Source organism: Carya illinoinensis, chromosome 7 (genome assembly GCF_018687715.1).
Source record: "Carya illinoinensis cultivar Pawnee chromosome 7, C.illinoinensisPawnee_v1, whole genome shotgun sequence".
Lineage (NCBI taxonomy): Eukaryota > Viridiplantae > Streptophyta > Magnoliopsida > Fagales > Juglandaceae > Carya > Carya illinoinensis.
In genome coordinates, this window is record NC_056758.1 from 15,225,710 (window position 1) to 15,242,985 (window position 17,276).

Below are 17,276 nucleotides of genomic sequence, written 5' to 3' on the forward strand. Positions count from 1 at the left end.
TTGAATCAAGCCTAATTGTTTGAGCATCCCGAGGCAAATGTGCTCTGTTTCTGGCACTATAAGATTTGATAAACTCCAGCCGCCTCTCTGCTAGGAGCAATTTCATGGTGAATAATAACCAGCTGAGACTGATTCAAGCCAGAGAGGTGCAAATGATATCGCTACTTGTCTTAATAATTTAGAGTACCGACAAGTTCCTTTCAGCCATTAACACAAATGATTTTGATTCTACCATAAATTCAGTTGAATAGCCCATAAGGAATGACAGAAAACTGGTTCACTTGGAAAAAGAATGAAAACTAGGAAAAAACCCAAGGATTTCCAATGACAATTCTGAATTCTGTCAAACACCTTTCCAATCAGCAGACAAAGAAGCCAGTTGATATTAAAACTTTCATATCTGTGAAGCACCATTCGTCAATTCTTGCTGATATGACAAATACAAAAAAGAGACTGAACTCGTATACCATAAAAAATAAAATAAAACTTATGATAGAATGACCAGTGAAACCCCTTCTCACTTGATTGGATTACTCGCATATCTGATCAGGATTTTGTAAAATACTTTCATGTAGAAAAACAAGTGGAAGACCTTTAGGTTAGTTTCTCTCTTGTTTTGTGGGTGAGGGAGGACTCATGAGTAACACCTTCCTGTTTCCAGTGACCATCTCCAACATATAGATGCTCAAAAACATACAGGTTTTGGGTGACCAAAAATCTGAAAACAACATGAGGACTTATGACTGAAACAATGAGAATTTGATTTGGGTTTCAAATGATGGAATTTTGACACATTTTAGATTGCTGGTAGCTAGAAAAATGTCATACACTTTTCAGCAGCAGCAGGGGTTTTGGGAGATAAAGTTGATAGAAATCAAAGAGCAGGGAAAAAATCAGATAGTAGTCTATTCATCATTCCTAGTTTGCTTAAGCATCATACCTTAGAGAAGGATCGTGTGTTCCACAGACCTCAAGAGCATAATTCCAGAAAAATTTTCAGATCACTATTCTCTCTCTACTTTAGGAACCCCTATCTCATCCATAACAAACTACTCAAAAAACATACTAAAAAACAATTTAGGATCTAATGGTCCTAGCATAAGACCAATGCCCAGAAACATATAAATTGCAAGAACCTTAAACTCCAAAATTAAAATATATCTAAACTAATTAACATTGGCAGGAGTGCAATGCTAGAACTTTTGAAGATGGCGAGAGGACAATGTTAAGGAGTTAAAAGCCATTATCATCTCAATAGTTATACCACTGCTGACAACAATTCTCAACTTACTAGTTTCTAGATTTAGGAGTCTTTTTCTTTTCCATCTACTAGTTAGTACGGTATGATGTCTTCTATACTTCTTGTAACGCCTCAATGGAAGCCCAAACCACATGGCCTATACTCCAAAATGACTAGTCAATGATACAATTGGAGCCCCATTAGAACCTTATCAAGAGCAAGAACTCCTCCTTCCCAAGCTATGTGGGATCTCATTCACCACCTACCCTTATCCTTATCATATGGGGTATCACACTTCTTGTGTACAATATTTGCCCTCTACACTATTAATGAGATTTACTTATCAAAACAAAATAACAACATTTGCCACTATCTCAAATAGTGAAGAAAAAATAACACTTGCAGTAACAACAGCTGAAAAGAGAACAACATCAACTCCTTGTAACCTGCAGTCATATTTGCATACGGAACCAACACTATCCAAATTATATGAAATAGTGCAATCAGCCACCTACAATACAAATGAATCACTAACCTGTCTGCAATACCTTCCCTTAGTGTAGCCACGATACCATACTTCTTCAAGCAAGAAATTCCAAACCCCTTAACCACACCTGCAAGTCCAAAAGCTGCTCCACGGCGTTCGCCATACTTGTCACTCTTCATCAATTTATCCAACAGCCTGGATATTAGAGCAGGTGCATCATCCTAATGCATGGAAAAAAAAAAATGAAAAAAGAAGAAGAAGAAGTTATGCAAGGGAGAAAAAAAAAAAAAAAAAATTGGCTCTGGTCCAAGTTTAAGGTTTAAAACTTCATATTAGACAAATTTAACCTTCTGAAAATCAATCAAAAAAACAATAATTGTAGCAGCATTTGAGGTTAAACAAATACGTGCTGAAAAGTGACAATGCGACCTTATTTGGAATTTTGCTGTCTTATTTGAACACCATCACATATTACAAATGCAAACCAGCACTAAAAGCCATGGCACAGATTTTTGTTCCTACTTCTTTTCTCTTCTTTTCCAGAGCCCTTCTTGTTGGGCATTAATAACCATGTTACTGATTATTGCATTGCCCTAAAGACCAGCTAAACCTATCAATTAAGTACGGAAAGAAACAGCTAGTCATGCAATGTTTTTCTACTTTTGCAGGTCTAGTCATGCCAAGTGGTGACTCATAAATGTAAAATGAAAACAAATTTTCCCATTTAGGAGAATCAACAATCAGTGGGATACCATCTCTGTAGGGACATCTAGCTTATAAGCCTTAACCTCATTAGTATTAAAATGGAAAGTTAAATTTTTTAATTAATATATATAATTGCCCCTTTGACATACATGCTTTGATTTCATTAGTGGAGATAGGCACGTCGAGACTGCCCGTTGAACAGCTTCTGATGGTGTGTTTAGCACATCCAACAACTTCTCAACAACAGTATGAACTTTTGGATCATCCTGTTCAAAAACAATTTTCCTACCATGTTATTGATAGGTATTTCAAAGGCAGTTTATTAAAACTAACTTTGTAACTAAAAACCACGGTCAATTCCCCAAAATGGTAAGCTTCACACCTTTGCCAAATGTTTTGCTAGAGCTCCGGTGAAGATAACCACACCCTCACGAACCAAATCATATGTTTCTTCATCTGTTGCCTATGAGAAAGCAAATTAATCATACTAGATGTCACAAAAGGTTCTGAATTATATTAATATGTCACAACTGTAATTTATTCCATGCAAAATAAAAGTGATTCATAATTTGTAACAGATGCAGAGTTCCAATCACTGTGTGGATAAAAGTATTTATGATCACATCGCACCAGAGAACAAAAAGTAGAAAAAAATAATAAAAATTAATTAAAACAAGCATTGCTAATCCAAAAGAACACCAACCGTTTTGTTTAAGTAGTTCTCAAAAATTGGAAACAACAATGACACATTCTCTCCCCCATGCTTGTCAATAATCAAGATACCAGCATTAATCATTCTTCCCCTAACATCTGCATTAGGATCAGCCTGCAGAATCAAAAGGATCTTTCTAGTAAATTCCAAGCTTTAAAGATGACCCAAAATACTTATCAACAGAAAAAGTAACTAAAAAGAAGGAAATGACCAGAAACCAGACAAAGCAAAAATTTGGAGAAATACAAAACAAATAATAATAATAATAATAATAATTTTATAAGTCTAATACTCTGAAATCCCTTTTTCCTTTTGGCAACAACTCCGAAAACATATAAATTAAAATTAGATGCGTTGAGAAGAATAAGGAAAGTTTCATGCTCAAAGAACAGTGAAGATCTTACTAGTGCTCTTGATATGAGAAATGTCATAACAACCGGAAGGTCTTTGGTCCTAAGAACGTCAGCAGAAGAATGTAATGCCAATGCTATTCCTTGTCGACACAACCAACCAGCATCAATATGTTCATCTCCAAAACCAGCATCACGGATATACAAAGAAAATAAAGATGATAGTGATTCCTGAAAATATTACCAAAACATAAGAAAACTACATTGCTAAGGCAGGATGCAAGGTTCATATCCAACTAACCTGTATACAATCTGGGTGTTCATCCAAAGCAGCAGATAATGCCTCCGCAGCAGCCAAGCGGACATTATAATTGCAATGCGAAAGCGCTTTGAAAATTCCTGAATAGTCTGTCCCAAAATCATACCCATAGCGATCCCACAAATCTTCTGCTGCTTCTGCAATTAACTGAAACAAGAAGAAGATCAATATAACAAAGTGAAATTGTTCTGTGACAGGAAAAAAAAAAAAAAAAAAAAGACGACAATGAGGAGAACATAAGATTGAAACGAAGAAAAACAGAACTACTGATACACGAAAGATATTATTACTAAGTGGAGATATTTCTACACCATTTGGACGTCCAAAGATCAACTTGCAAGGATGCTCTCAAACTCTTTTTGGTCATAATTGGTTGGAACATGATATATATATATATGTTCCAGCTTCAGGGTAGTGCTAGATGTGCTCTTGTAATATAGCATACTATGTAAGGAAATACTCATCCATTGTATTGTTTTTGCAACATGTAGATTTGATGCATGCATAGTAGAGTTATTGACACATTGCTTTTGTCTTTCAGTGAACTCTAGTTCTTGACTTATACAGTCACCTCATATTTTAAAGTAGCTGTGGAAATAGAAAATTAAACCATTTCCTGCTCAGCTGAGTAAATCAGGAAGCCAAGAACCCTTTTTGAAACTGGTTAACTCAACAAGCAACACAAACTGGATAATGTCCTTCTCTGCTTAGTCCGTGACAAAAGAAAGTACATTCAAAGTGTAACTACTATATACATATATAGGCATACTTTGAAATTAATTTTACTAACATCAAGGATAGCATGAAAATGGTGTCTGCTTTACAAATTTTGGCATAGTGGTAGATTGCCATTGCATGTAAAAGAAAACTCAAGTGCATTTCTCATAACAACCCTTCTATTGAGTTCTTTTATCTTTCTTGAATGGCTTTATCATCAGCCTTAGTTCAAGACTAAATTCCACTAAGACTCCATCCCCAGCCACCCGTAGCATTTTCCCTAGGGTTATGACCAAATATCCTACAGATAAGGACCTTGCTACAATCCTTTATGGTTATTTGAGTGAAAACTGTTAAGATTTAGTAGAATAGTGAACAGATGAGCGATGATGTTTCAAGATGCCGCTTTGTATACTAATAGAATGCTTTAAGAACCCCCAAGGGTTGGTTCAAGTGGTAAAGGCCTTGGGTTTGGGGGTATGCTCCCCCCAAGTCTAGGTTCAAATCCTTGTGCGTGAAAATAATCTCTAGGGGCTACCGAACTGAGAGATTTTTCCCTTAAATTACCCAAGGTATACTTGCAGGAAACTCCTTGCCGAGAGCCTGTGCACCCTGCGAGTAGTCTGGACGTTGTGTGCCAATGGGAAAAAACTAATAGAATGCGTTAACTGTTGTATGCATGTTAGTGATTTGAAACAAAACAAGATTTTAAAAATAACAAAGCTAATATAATCTGCCCGCAGAATCTGTTTGTCTGAGTGTCTGAGTGTCTCATGTTTGCACCCAACCCCCACTCCAGCGCCTCTCGCCGAAGCTGATTCCTTCTTTCTTTCCCTCTCTTTCTCTTTCTCTCTTCTCCCTTCTTCTACAGTCTTTCCCTTCTCTTTTTTCTTTTCTTTTTCCTGATTCTTTATGATGGAAGAGCTTAGACGATTTTCAGTAGAATCGAAAACTTCCATCTTTGCGAAAGAGGGGGCCAATACCTTCCGTATCACTGAGAAAAGCAGAAGGATGTCTCTTTTCATTCTTTTAAATGGCTCGACGGCCTCTTGGGTGGTGAATATGGTGGGAGAAGCCATCAGAAGCAGATGGCGTGAAGATTTCTTCAAAAAAACAGAGGGTGGGTAATGGGATGTTTACTATACAGCTGCTCAGAAATTCTAGAGGATATTACCTTCTATTGGAGGAATATAATAATGGAAGGAGAAGAGGCTCAGTGATCATTCCAGAAGGTTTAAAGGGCAACGGCTGGGAAGGCTTTGTCTACAATTTAAAAAAAACTGCGGAACACACGGTGGCGCAACCAGTGTCACGAAGCGATGGAAAGTCTGTCCAGGCCCCGAAATCCTATGCCATGGTGGTTGGTTCTGAGGCAGCTTTCAAATCCGCCATGGAAGAGAAGGAGAAAGCAGCTGGTCCTTTCCCAGGGGACACGGGGGCGTCTCATGTCAGGGGCAAAAAAGTAGGGGAAGTAGAGGGTGTACTTTGGGCTATCAGAGCACAGCTTTCAGGCATGCTAGAAGAAGTTTCTTTACTGGTGCAAAAAGTTGATTTGGGACTGAGTATGGTGATGGGACTGGGTAAGGAGAATTCGGCACCTACGCCTTCGGCGTCAAACTCTCTGCATGTCTCTGAAAAATCCTTTCCCAAAGTGGGAAGATACGGGTCTCTAAATGAGAGCAGGAATCTGGTTGTTTTGGGAGGGCCAGAGGGTGGCCCAGGCCCATATTCTTCCAACTTAAATTCTAAACCCACCTCTAATAAGACCCGGTCTTTACCCCAACTGCCTTCAAGCCCACAGGCCCCCAGCCCCCTTGACCCTACCCCCCGTTCAGGCCAACGGGCCTCAAATTCATGGGCTGCAAGCCCATCTACAAGCCCACAACCTCGGTTACGGGCTACTCCAGTCAGGCCGATATTCAGACAGGCCGATATTTCGACCTCTGCAAACCTCAGTCCGATACCAGGTGACACGGTGGTTGCTCCGGCCTCTTCACTGACACAGACGTCGCCGGCAGTGGCAGGCGAACCCTCTGGAGGCTTTCCAGCGTCCAGAACTTCTACAGTAAGTAGGGTTCCTGAATCTCGGTTCAGGCAGCAGGATTGGGAAGCCGTTTCTAAGGAAAATAAGCCTCGACTGCGCTTCTGTCTTCACAGAACTTGCCGACAGGTTCGGGTGACCATCCTTGTTTGGCGCAAGCGAGTTTGGAGGCTATTTCTGAGGAACAGCTAGGGGTTCAAGAAGATCCGAATGAAGAGGAAGAGGCTGGCAATTCCTCAGGGGAGTCGAGTTCTACATCAGAGGTGGGGATTGTGAAGTCCACTTTTGTTTCAACAGATGGGGATGCTGTTGAAGTTGTTGATGTTGTTACCGAGGGTGAAATAGGGCCTGAACAGTTATCTACACGGGTTCCTTGCTCTAAGTTTTCTAATTCTGAACTGCAATTGGTGTTAGGTGGGGATGTTTCTATATTAGGTGAATCTGGTGAATTACCAGACTCTGATGAAGACCTTGATCCTGTTCCATTATGCTCTTTTAGCCCTGGTATTGATTGGTCTAGTAATCCTTCTGATTGGGTTGTAAGAAAGGCAAAAGATCTTAGTAATTTTCTTGGTATTTCTTGTGAGGGTTATGAAGAGCAATTCAGAGCTCTTCTCACGGCTATTGAAGCTGGGCATCCTGCTCTAGCAAGATCTGCTGTTAAAAAGGAAAGGGAGCTCAAGAGGTTGGAATGCACGATTAATTACAATTCCAAGGGTGGGAGTACCTTTAGAGATAAAGGTAAGGAGAGGGTTGTTAATGTTTTTTTATGAAACCTAAAATTATTTCTTGGAATGTTCGGGGGTTGAACTACTTTAGAAAGCGTCTTCGTGTGAAAAATATGTTAAGACAGTGGAAGGCTGATATCTACTGTTTCCAAGAAACTAAACTGAAAGCGGTTAGCCATTCGGTGATTCATAATTTATGGAATTGTAACTATGTGGGCTGGGTTGAGTTAGTCTCTAATGGAGCTTCCGGTGGTATCATTGTTATGTGGGATCGAAGGGTAGTGGAAGTGGTTAATCATTATGTGGGAGAATTCTTGGTGGCTTGCCATTTTAAGAACGTAGTTGATGGTGTTGAATGGGCTTTCGCTGGTATTTATGGGCCAAATTTAGATTCTTGTAGGAGTTTATTGTGGGATGAAATTGCGGGCATTTGTAGTTGGCGGGATCTTCCATGGTGCATTGGAGGGGATTTCAACATTACTCGTTTTCCTTGTGAGAGAGATGGGGACTCGATTATTTCTAAAGCCATGTTTGACTTTTCTGAATTTATTTCTGACATGCAATTGATTGATTTGCCCATGGTGGGTAGAGATTTCACTTGGTCAAATGGAAGAGCTTGGTCCCATATCGATAGATTTCTTGTTTCAGCATCATGGGAAGCCCTTTTTCCGGAGTTAAGTCAGAAATGGTTACAACGTGTTGTTTCTGACCATTATCCTATTTTGTTGGACTGTGGGGGCATTGCTAGTGGTCCAAGACCCTTTAAATTTGAAAATATGTGGTTGAAGGTGGAAGGTTTCGTTGATAGAGTCAGAAGGTGGTGGGCCTCCTATCACTTTCTTGGTACACCCAGCTTTATCTTGGCAGGAAAATTAAAGGAACTCAAAAGAGATTTGAAGAAATGGAATGTTGAGTTTTTTGGCAATGTCAAAAACAACAGATTACGCCTGCTGGAACAGTTGTATAATTTGGAGGAAAAGGAGTTGAGGGGTACAATTTCTAGTGATGAAAAGGAATTGAAGACAAGGGTGTCAGCGGATATTAATAAATTAATGCTTATGGAAGAAATCTCTTGGAGGCAAAAATCCAGGATTTTATGGCTCAAGGAAGGAAACAAAGCACGAAATTCTTTCATAGAATGGCTAATTCACATCGCAGAAATAATGCCATAAAAGTCCTCCAGGTTGACGATAATATGATTTGTGATAAGAGATAAAAGAGCATATTGTGAATTTTTATGATAGACTTTTTCGGGAAGATCTCTCTTGGAGGCCCAAGTTAGAGGGGCTGGTTTTTGACTCTATTGATAATCAAAGGCCCTTTGAGGAAGATGAAGTACTAGATGTGGTTAGGGGCATGTCTAAGGATAAAGCTCCAGGTCCTGATGGTTTTTCTATGGCTTTTTTCCAAGCTTGTTGGGATATTGTGAAGGATGATGTTATGAAAGTTTTTGAAGAATTTTACTCCTTCAGCAAATTTGAAAAGAGTTTTAATACTACTTTTTTAGCTCTTATCCCTAAGAAGGCAGGTGCTGTTGAAATAAGAGATTTTCGACCAATCAGCTTGGTCAACGGGGTTTATAAGATCCTCTCTAAGGTGTTAGCCAACTGCCTCAGCATGGTTATAGATAAAATTATTACAAAGCCTCAAAATGCGTTTGTGAAGGGAAGACAAATTCTTGATTCGGCACTTATTGCTCATGAGTGTTTGGAAAACAGAATAAGGACAGGTCAATCTGGAATCTTAGTTAAATTAGACATGGAAAAAGCTTTTGACCATGTAATTTGGGATTTTCTTCTTTTTTTGCTTAAGAGATTTGGTTTTGGGGAGAAATGGTGCTCTTGGATAAGTCATTGTATTTCGATGACCAAGTTTTCTATTTTGGTGAATGGCTGTCCGGCTGGTTTTTTCAGTAGTTCTCGTGGCTTAAGACAAGGAGATCCCTTGTCTCCTTTTCTCTTTGTCTTAGTCATGGACGCATTGAGTCGTATGATTGAGTTGGCAATTGATGGAGGTTATATGTCGGGCTTTAAGGTGGGAGATGTTGCTAGGGGCTGCATCACCGTTTCTCATCTTCTCTTCGCAGATGACACTTTACTTTTCAGTGAAGCTAACCAGGATCATCTTCGGGCCTTGAGAGCTTTATTGTTATGTTATGAAGCTGTTTCTGGACTTAGAATAAATCTAAATAAGTCTGAAATCGTTCCAGTGGGTTCAGTCAGCAATATATATGATTTGGCTAATATTATGGGCTGCAAAGTTTCTTCACTACCCATGAAATACCTTGGATTACCTTTGGGGGCTCCTCATAATTCTGTTTCCATTTGGGATGGGGTGATTGAGAAGATTGAAAGGAGATTAGCTGGCAGGAAAAAGATTTATTTATCCAAAGGGGGCAGAGTTACATTAATTAAAAGCACCTTGTCTAATTTACCTACTTATTTCCTCTCTCTTTTTCCTATTCCAATGAGGGTGGTAAAACTTATTGAGAGGATTTTTAGAAATTTCTTATGGGATGGAAAGGGGGAGAAAGAAAACTTCACTTGGTGAATTGGAAGAAGGTTAGTACTCCGGTGTCTTGTGGAGGTTTGGGTGTGCGGAATCTGAAACTTTTTAATAAAGCTCTTCTTGGGAAGTGGCTTTGGAGGTATAACAATGAGAATACTGCTTTGTGGAAACAGATTGTTGATGCTAAATATGGAAGGATTTGGGGGAATTGGTGTACTAATGAAATAAAAGGGGTGTTTGGGGTGGGTCTATGGAAGTCTATTCGAATGGGATGGGGGGACTTTGTCAGAAACACTAATCTCAAAGTGGGGACGGGATCTAACATCTCTTTTTGGCATGATGAATGGTGTGGTGATTTAGCTCTTACATTACCATTCCCTCGCCTTTTCAGGATTGCTACATGTAAAGGGGCTGCTGTGGCGGATTCTTACTTGTTTTCTAATAACATGTTAATCTGGAATGTGGATTTCTCTAGAGACTTACAGGACTGGGAAGTGAGTGAAGCTGCTGATTTCTATGCCATCCTTTATGCTTCTAAGATTGATCAGACCAGGGATGATATGCTGCAGTGGACTCATGATTCTAAAAGCAGATTTTCTGTGAAACCCTATTACAAGATCTTAACTAGTCTTGGTAATATAACATTTCCCTGGAAATGTATTTGGAAAGCTAAAGTGCCCAGTAAAGTTGCTTTTTTTGGCTGGTTGGTGTCGCTTGAGAAAGTTTTAACTATCGATAATTTGAGGAAAAGGGGCTTTTATGTGATGGACTGGTGCACCATGTGTAAAAATGATGGTGAATCTGTCAACCATTTGTTTCTTCATTGTGAAATGGCAACGGCTTTGTGGAATGAGTAATTCGACAAGCTAGGTATCGTTTGGGTCATGCCTTTTCAAGTGGTGGATTTTTTGGTTTGCTGGCAAGGAGCAGCTGGAAGTGGGCGAAGTATAGAGGAGTGGAGAATGATCCCCCTGTGCTTATTCTGGTGTCTATGGCTTGAGAGAAATGGGAGGTGTTTTGAAGATCGTGAACGCACAAGGATGGTATTTAGGGACTTTTTCTTCAACACTTTAAACTTTTGGGCAAATAATCTTTTAAGGGATATCAACATTTGTAATGTTTTTCTTTAGTTCTGTTTCTGCTTTAGATCGTACTTAGGTTTATTCTCTTGTATACTACCCGTGTACTTGGGCTATGCCTATTTACTTTGAATAAAATCCATATTATCTATCAAAAAAAATATAATCTGCCCGCAACCCAAAAAAGTAAACCTTTTTGATCGAGTTGGGTTGGCTTGGGTTATCCTTGAAGAAACTACTAAGGCCTTTTGCGAATTGGATATGATGGTACAGCAACCCAAAAATTGTAGCAGATGGAAGATGGTCTAATCTGCCTAGTGTAATGCATTTGGACAGAAAGCAATAATAGAAATTTTGAGGATCATGAGGATACCAGAGGAGCTTAGAGCTTCCTTTTCAATATTCAGTTCCTTTCAACAGCTTCTATAGATTTTAATGTGCTGAGTTTTCCATGAAATTCTTCTCTTTTTCCCATTTTTTACTAGGTGTTTCTCTCATTTAATTCCTGCCTACTCAAGCTATGCTGTTTGAGTTTATTAATAAGATATATAATTATTTTTTTATATATATAAGTAAAAAGAGATTTTATTAATCCACATAAATAGGCAAGGCCCAAGTACAATAAGATATATAATTATTTATCAATCATATATTAATCATATATATATATATATATATATATCTTCCTATAAACTAAAATGCTCTAGGAATAGCATAAATCATGCCTAAGCATCTATTTATACTCGATAAAATTTTCTATAACACTGCAACCACCAATAAAGGTGGTTGTTAGAATTTTCCTAGAGGAATGTTTTGGAGCCAAGTGGCCATGATGAGTTTTCATTCAAAGCCACAATCTTAGGACACTTGTCGAGAAAACAGCAAGGTAGCCATCACTGACACCTTCATGGTTTTTCAATAGATACATCTACACAATAGAAATACGTTTAAGCCCACAAATGCCATATTTTTAGCCAATGACCAGATCTGTTAAATGGACTTTGAAGTGCCCTAAACACCTAAGAAAAGCTACTTTTTTATTGAACTCCACCTGATGAAACTTAGTTTAAGGTCTGACAGAGTTTTAGCATGCTTTAAAGCAGAACTAGAGACTTCAAAACTATGTTTCAGAAACCTAATGACTTTGGGAAAGCTAAATTTGAGTGAGGTAAGATTCGCTCACAAAGCATAACATAATAAACATTTACATTACACCACACAGGTATGATAGGCTAGAATCCATGCATAGAATCCAATCCTAAACTCCTTTTAAAAGGCATAAAACAATCATTTTTTAGGGACTTAAGGAGGAAAAAATATAACTGTCCTAATGCTGCAAGTAATGTTTAAGAAAGCCAAATGATGCAAATTGTAAGAGATATATGCTTACAAATGTGATGACTAGGTCATTGAATGAAGTTGTTGAGTTATTAAAGCTAATGAGTTAGGCAAGTAGCCATGATCATATCCTTACTGTTTCAGACTTTATATGATATGACTTCTCAAAAATATTTTTAAGTATATGTGCTATATATTATTCTAGCCAACCCCAAGGGGTTGGCCCATGTGGTGAAGGCCTTGGCATTGGGGTATCACTCCCCTCAAAGGTCCAAGGTTCAACACCTCATGAGTGCAAACAATCTTTTGGGACCACACCCCCTGGTGAAAAGCTAGCGATTTAACCATTTCCGTGAAAGGAAACTTCCGAGGGTGCGATGCACGGGACCGAGGTTTACTCTGCAGGGCTGGGTCTGAAGAGCCCTACCTTGGAGACATTCCCCAACATCAAAAAAAAAAAAAAAATTATTCTAGCCTTTCCTTTGGAAACCCTTTTCACTTACCCAGTACAATAAGTTAATGTTTTTATGATATGAACATGCCTAAAAGGAAGGGAAAAAAAAAAAAAAAAAATGAACTTTTTTTAAATGTTTTTGGCCCTCTATAAAGATTTGAACCAGTTCAAAAGCAAAACAGCAGGGAAAGCCATCTTATATCATCCGCAATCGATTGCAACACCATTTAACGGTTGATGTTCATATCTTGGACATGACTACACTTGTTAGCCACATAAATGGGACAAGGATCCCCATGATCGCCAGCCCCCACACAAAGGTCATACCAATGTGTATGCCACCCAAGAAATTAATTGAAGACTAATGTTGTTATGATATGTGTGCTAGGTTTTATCGTGGGTCTCAGCCTCCAGTGCCAGAGAAGTGTTCAAAGAACCCGATGGCACCAGCAAGGGTATCGGAACCCGTTTTCCAACAGGATCAAGAGGTCTCTCTTCCACGCAAAGAGGCCTGTCTCACTTCGGGTTATTCCAGTTCAAGGGAACCAACACAGAATAGACCGATAGAGCCAGAGGGACCCTCGATGGTAGCAGGAAGCCTGCCGGTGGCTGTCATTGCCTCTAAGGGGGCTCCGATGGAGGTGGGCAGCCTTTTTTCGGCTCTGCAGATGGGTAGGTAGTCTGTCCAGAATAGATTCATGGAGAAGGCTGGTCTTTCGACAACTACTACAATCAATATGGGGGACCCGTGCAAGGTGGGGGGCCAGTTGGGGGAGTTTTCTACCAGAGGGGATGGATGTGACTCCGAATCAGGCTAAAATGGCAATGGTCTTGTTCAACAAAGAACTTCCTGCTAGAAGGGGGGGGGGGGGGGGGGGGGGGGTGGGGTGGAGGATGATCCTACTCCATTATGTACAATTCCCCCTAATTCAAAGGTGCATGTCTCAGATTGGGTCTTCAAGAAGGTGGAAGAAATGCAAGCAGTTCTTGGATTCTCCTGTGTAGGCTTTGAAGAACAGATTAGAGCCCTTTTCATAGCCATTGAAGATAGTCGCTCGAAATCGGCCACGAAGCGAGAAAGGGAACTTAAAAGACTCTCATGCTCCATTAATTATGAAGGCAAGAAGGGTGGGGGCAGAAGGGATAGATTGAAAGGGAGGGGTATTCTTTGTAATTATGAAGCCTAAGATCTTGTCGTGGAATGTGCGGGGGCTGAATGATTGTAATAAGCGTCTTCGCATAAGATCCTTATTACGGTCATGGAAAGTGGATATTGTGTGTTTCCAAGAAACTAAGCGGGTTGTGGATAGAAGAATCATTCAAAGTTTGTGGGGGTGTTCGTATGTTGGTTGGTCTTATTTGGCCTCGATGGGGGCTTCCAGTGGGGTCCTTTTAATGTTGGACAAAAGAGTGGTGGAGGCGGTTGAGCTGTGTGTTGGGAATTTTTCAGTTACAAGTCGTTTTAAAAACATGATTGATGGATGGGAGTGGGCGTTTTCAGGCATTTATGGACCAAATTTGGATGGAGATAGGAGGCGACTTTGGAAGGAGTTGGCGGGGTTAATGTATTTATGGGAGGTGTCGTGGTGTATGGGGGGAGATTTCAATATTGTTCGGTTCCCTAGTGAGCAATCGGGGAGTCATCACAACTTGGCAGCCATGGAAGAGTTCTCGGAGTTTGTATTTGATTTGGATCGCATGGACCTCCCTCTCATACGGGGCGAGTTCACGTGGTCAAATAGTCGGGGTTGGTCGAGATTGGATAGGCTCCTTCTCTCTTCGTCATGGGAGGCGTATTTCCCCGCGCTTTCTCAAAAGCAGCTGCCCCGAGTGTGCTCGGATCATTTTCCTATTGTTTTGGACTGCGGAGGTATCATGGGAATACACCGGTATTTCAAGTTTGAAAATATGTGGTTAGCGGCGGATGGGTTTGTGGAAAAGGTACGTTCTTGGTGGTCCTCTTATGTGTTTACAAGCACGCCTAGTTTCATTTTAGCATGCAAGCTGAAGGCTCTGAAGCAAGATCTTAAAAGTGGAATATGGAAGTGTTTGGCAGTATAGATAACCAAAAGAACAACCTTATGGAGGAATTACAGGAGTTAGATGAAAGGGAATTGACAGGAGATCTTTCGAAGGAGGCCTTAGTTAGAAAAAGGGGGGTGGTGACTAATTTGGAGAAGGTGTTATTGATGGAAGAGATTTCCTGGCGACAAAAATCTGGCCCTCAAATACTCTCGTCTCCTAACGAGCTAGAAAATCATATCGTGCAATATTATGAGAACCTCATTTCGAAACCTGCAAGCTTGAGGCCGAAGCTTGACAGTTTGTTGTTTGATTCTATTGATTCACATAGTGCGAGTGGATTGGAAAGGCCTTTTGATGAAGATGAGGTGTATAAGGTTATCCACAGTATGACGAAGGATAAAGCACAGGACCCGGATGGATTCTCGATGGGCTTCTTTTAGGCTTGTTGTGAAAGATGATACTATGCAAGTATTTATGGAATTCCACTCTTTTCATAAATTTGAGAAAAGCCTAAATGCAACGTTCATCACTCTTATAGCAAAACAACATGGGGCTAAGGCCAATAAAGATTTTGGCCCCATAAGCCTTGTGAGTGGAGTTTATAAAATTATTTCAAAAGTGCTTGCTAATCCGCTTAGCCCGGTGTTGGATCACATTATCTCTAAGCCTCAAAACGCTTTTATTCGAGGGAGACAAATTCTAGACTCGGTACTTATTGCCAATGAATGTCTGGATCACAAGATGCGGGAGGGAGTCCCAGGTATTCTTTGCAAACTTGATATGGAAAAGGCCTATGATCTTGTGAATTGGGACTTCCTTCTATACTTGCTAGAGAGGTGCGGTTTTGGTAATAGGTGGATTTCCTGGATTCGACATTGTATCTCTACCGCTCGCTTCTCAGTGCTAGTTAATGGCACTCCTGCTGGATTTTTTAGCAGTTCACGCGGCCTAAGGCAAGGGGATTCTTTATCTCCCCTTATGTTCGTAATTGTTATGGAGGCATTGGGCAGATTGGTGAATGCTGCTGTTGGTGGAGATTTTCTTTCTGGCTTTTCAGTGGGTAATATTTCACTCTCACATCGCTTATTTGCAAATGATACTCTCCTTTTTTGTGATGCGGACCCTGGCCAAATTCAATCTATTCGGGCTCTTCTATTAGTTTTTGAAGCGGTGTCAGGGCTGAAGGTGAACCTTGGTAAATCTGAGATGGTAGCGGTGGGGGCGGTACCCAATATCAACTGCCTAGTGCGGTTCTTGGATTGTACGGTGTCTTCCTTGCCGATAAAATACTTGGGACTCCCTTTGGGGGCGGCGTTTAAGGCTCAAGCTATTTGGGATAGAGTGGTAGAAAAAGTAGAGACGAAACTGGCGGGGTGGAAACGGATGTATCTATCGAAAGGGGGCCGTCTCATGCTAGTTAAGAGTTCTCTTACTAATCTCCCCACATATTTCCTTTCACCCTCATCTTTGCCTACATGGGTGGTGACTAGAATTGAGAGATTAGTCCGTGCCTTTCTATGGGGGGTATGGGGGAGGAAACAAAATTTCATTTGGTTAATTAGGACAAAGTTTGTTCCCCCATCCCGTATGGCGGTTTAGGAGTCTGCAATTTGAGATTGTTTAATAAAGATTTATTGGGAAAATGGTTGTGAAGATTCTTCCTAGAGGGGGGGACACACTCTGGAAGGATATTATTGTTTCTAGACATGGGAGTGAGTGGGGAGGATGGTGCTCCAATGTAGTGAGGGGAGGGTGAGGGGTCCAGAATCAGTTTTTGGCATGATGTTTGGTGCGGAGATAATGCTTTGTAAATGGTTTTTCCAGCACTACATCGTATTGCAGACAGTACTAAGGCTTCCATGGCAGATATGTGGGTTTTCTCTCATAGTTCTTACCAATGGAATGTCCTCTTTAATAGGGATATTCATGATTGGGAATTGCACGCCGTATCTGATTTTTTCAGTCTGCTTTATTCTATGGGAAATTCCACAGCACAAGAGGATAAGGTACAGTGGAGGTCCATTGACAGTAAAAAATATACAGTCAGGACATACTACAAGATTTTGTCAGGCCCAGGTCATGTTCCATTTCCATGGAAGAGAATTTGGAGATCTCAAGTGCCTACTAAAGTAGCTTTCCTTGTGTGGACTGTGGCTCTTGGGAAGATCTTGACTACGGACAATTTGAGAAAGAGAGGACTCATTGTGATGTATTGGTGTTCTCTGTGTAAAAAACATGGAGAATCTGTAGACCACCTACTATTGCATTGTGAGGTTACAAGGGGGCTTTGGGATGAGATCTTTAGAAGAATGGATATTGCTTGGGTGGATCTACTGGCCTTTTAGAAGCAACTTCAAGGCCGCTCTCAAGTGGTAGCAGTGTGGAAGATGATCACGTTGTGTAACATGTGGTGTACATGGTTGGAAAGGAATGAAAGATGCTTTGAGAATAGGAAGCGCACAATGGCAGAGCTCCAAAATTTTTTTATGCTCACCTTGATGCTTTGGTTCTCAGCTATTGCACTTGATGGAAACAATGTTCATGACTTTCTTTTCTTAATTCAGAATGTATTT

The 17,276-nt window shown here is 40.3% G+C and overlaps 1 protein-coding gene across 4 annotated transcripts in view; it reads right to left on the reverse strand.

Moving 5' to 3' along the window:
• LOC122315815 (protein ILITYHIA) overlaps positions 1 to 17,276 on the reverse strand; it is an 86,175-nt gene that overhangs the window by 42,482 nt on the left and 26,417 nt on the right. For all 4 annotated transcript variants that reach the window (XM_043132001.1, XM_043132003.1, XM_043132000.1 and 1 more), the window contains 6 exons: positions 3,796 to 3,960; positions 3,549 to 3,725; positions 3,136 to 3,258; positions 2,815 to 2,895; positions 2,582 to 2,698; positions 1,776 to 1,948 (listed from right to left, as the gene is read on the reverse strand). In XM_043132001.1, the coding sequence (XP_042987935.1) occupies positions 1,776 to 1,948; positions 2,582 to 2,698; positions 2,815 to 2,895; positions 3,136 to 3,258; positions 3,549 to 3,725; positions 3,796 to 3,960 (836 nt within the window). The remainder of the gene's footprint in view (positions 1 to 1,775; positions 1,949 to 2,581; positions 2,699 to 2,814; positions 2,896 to 3,135; positions 3,259 to 3,548; positions 3,726 to 3,795; positions 3,961 to 17,276) is intronic.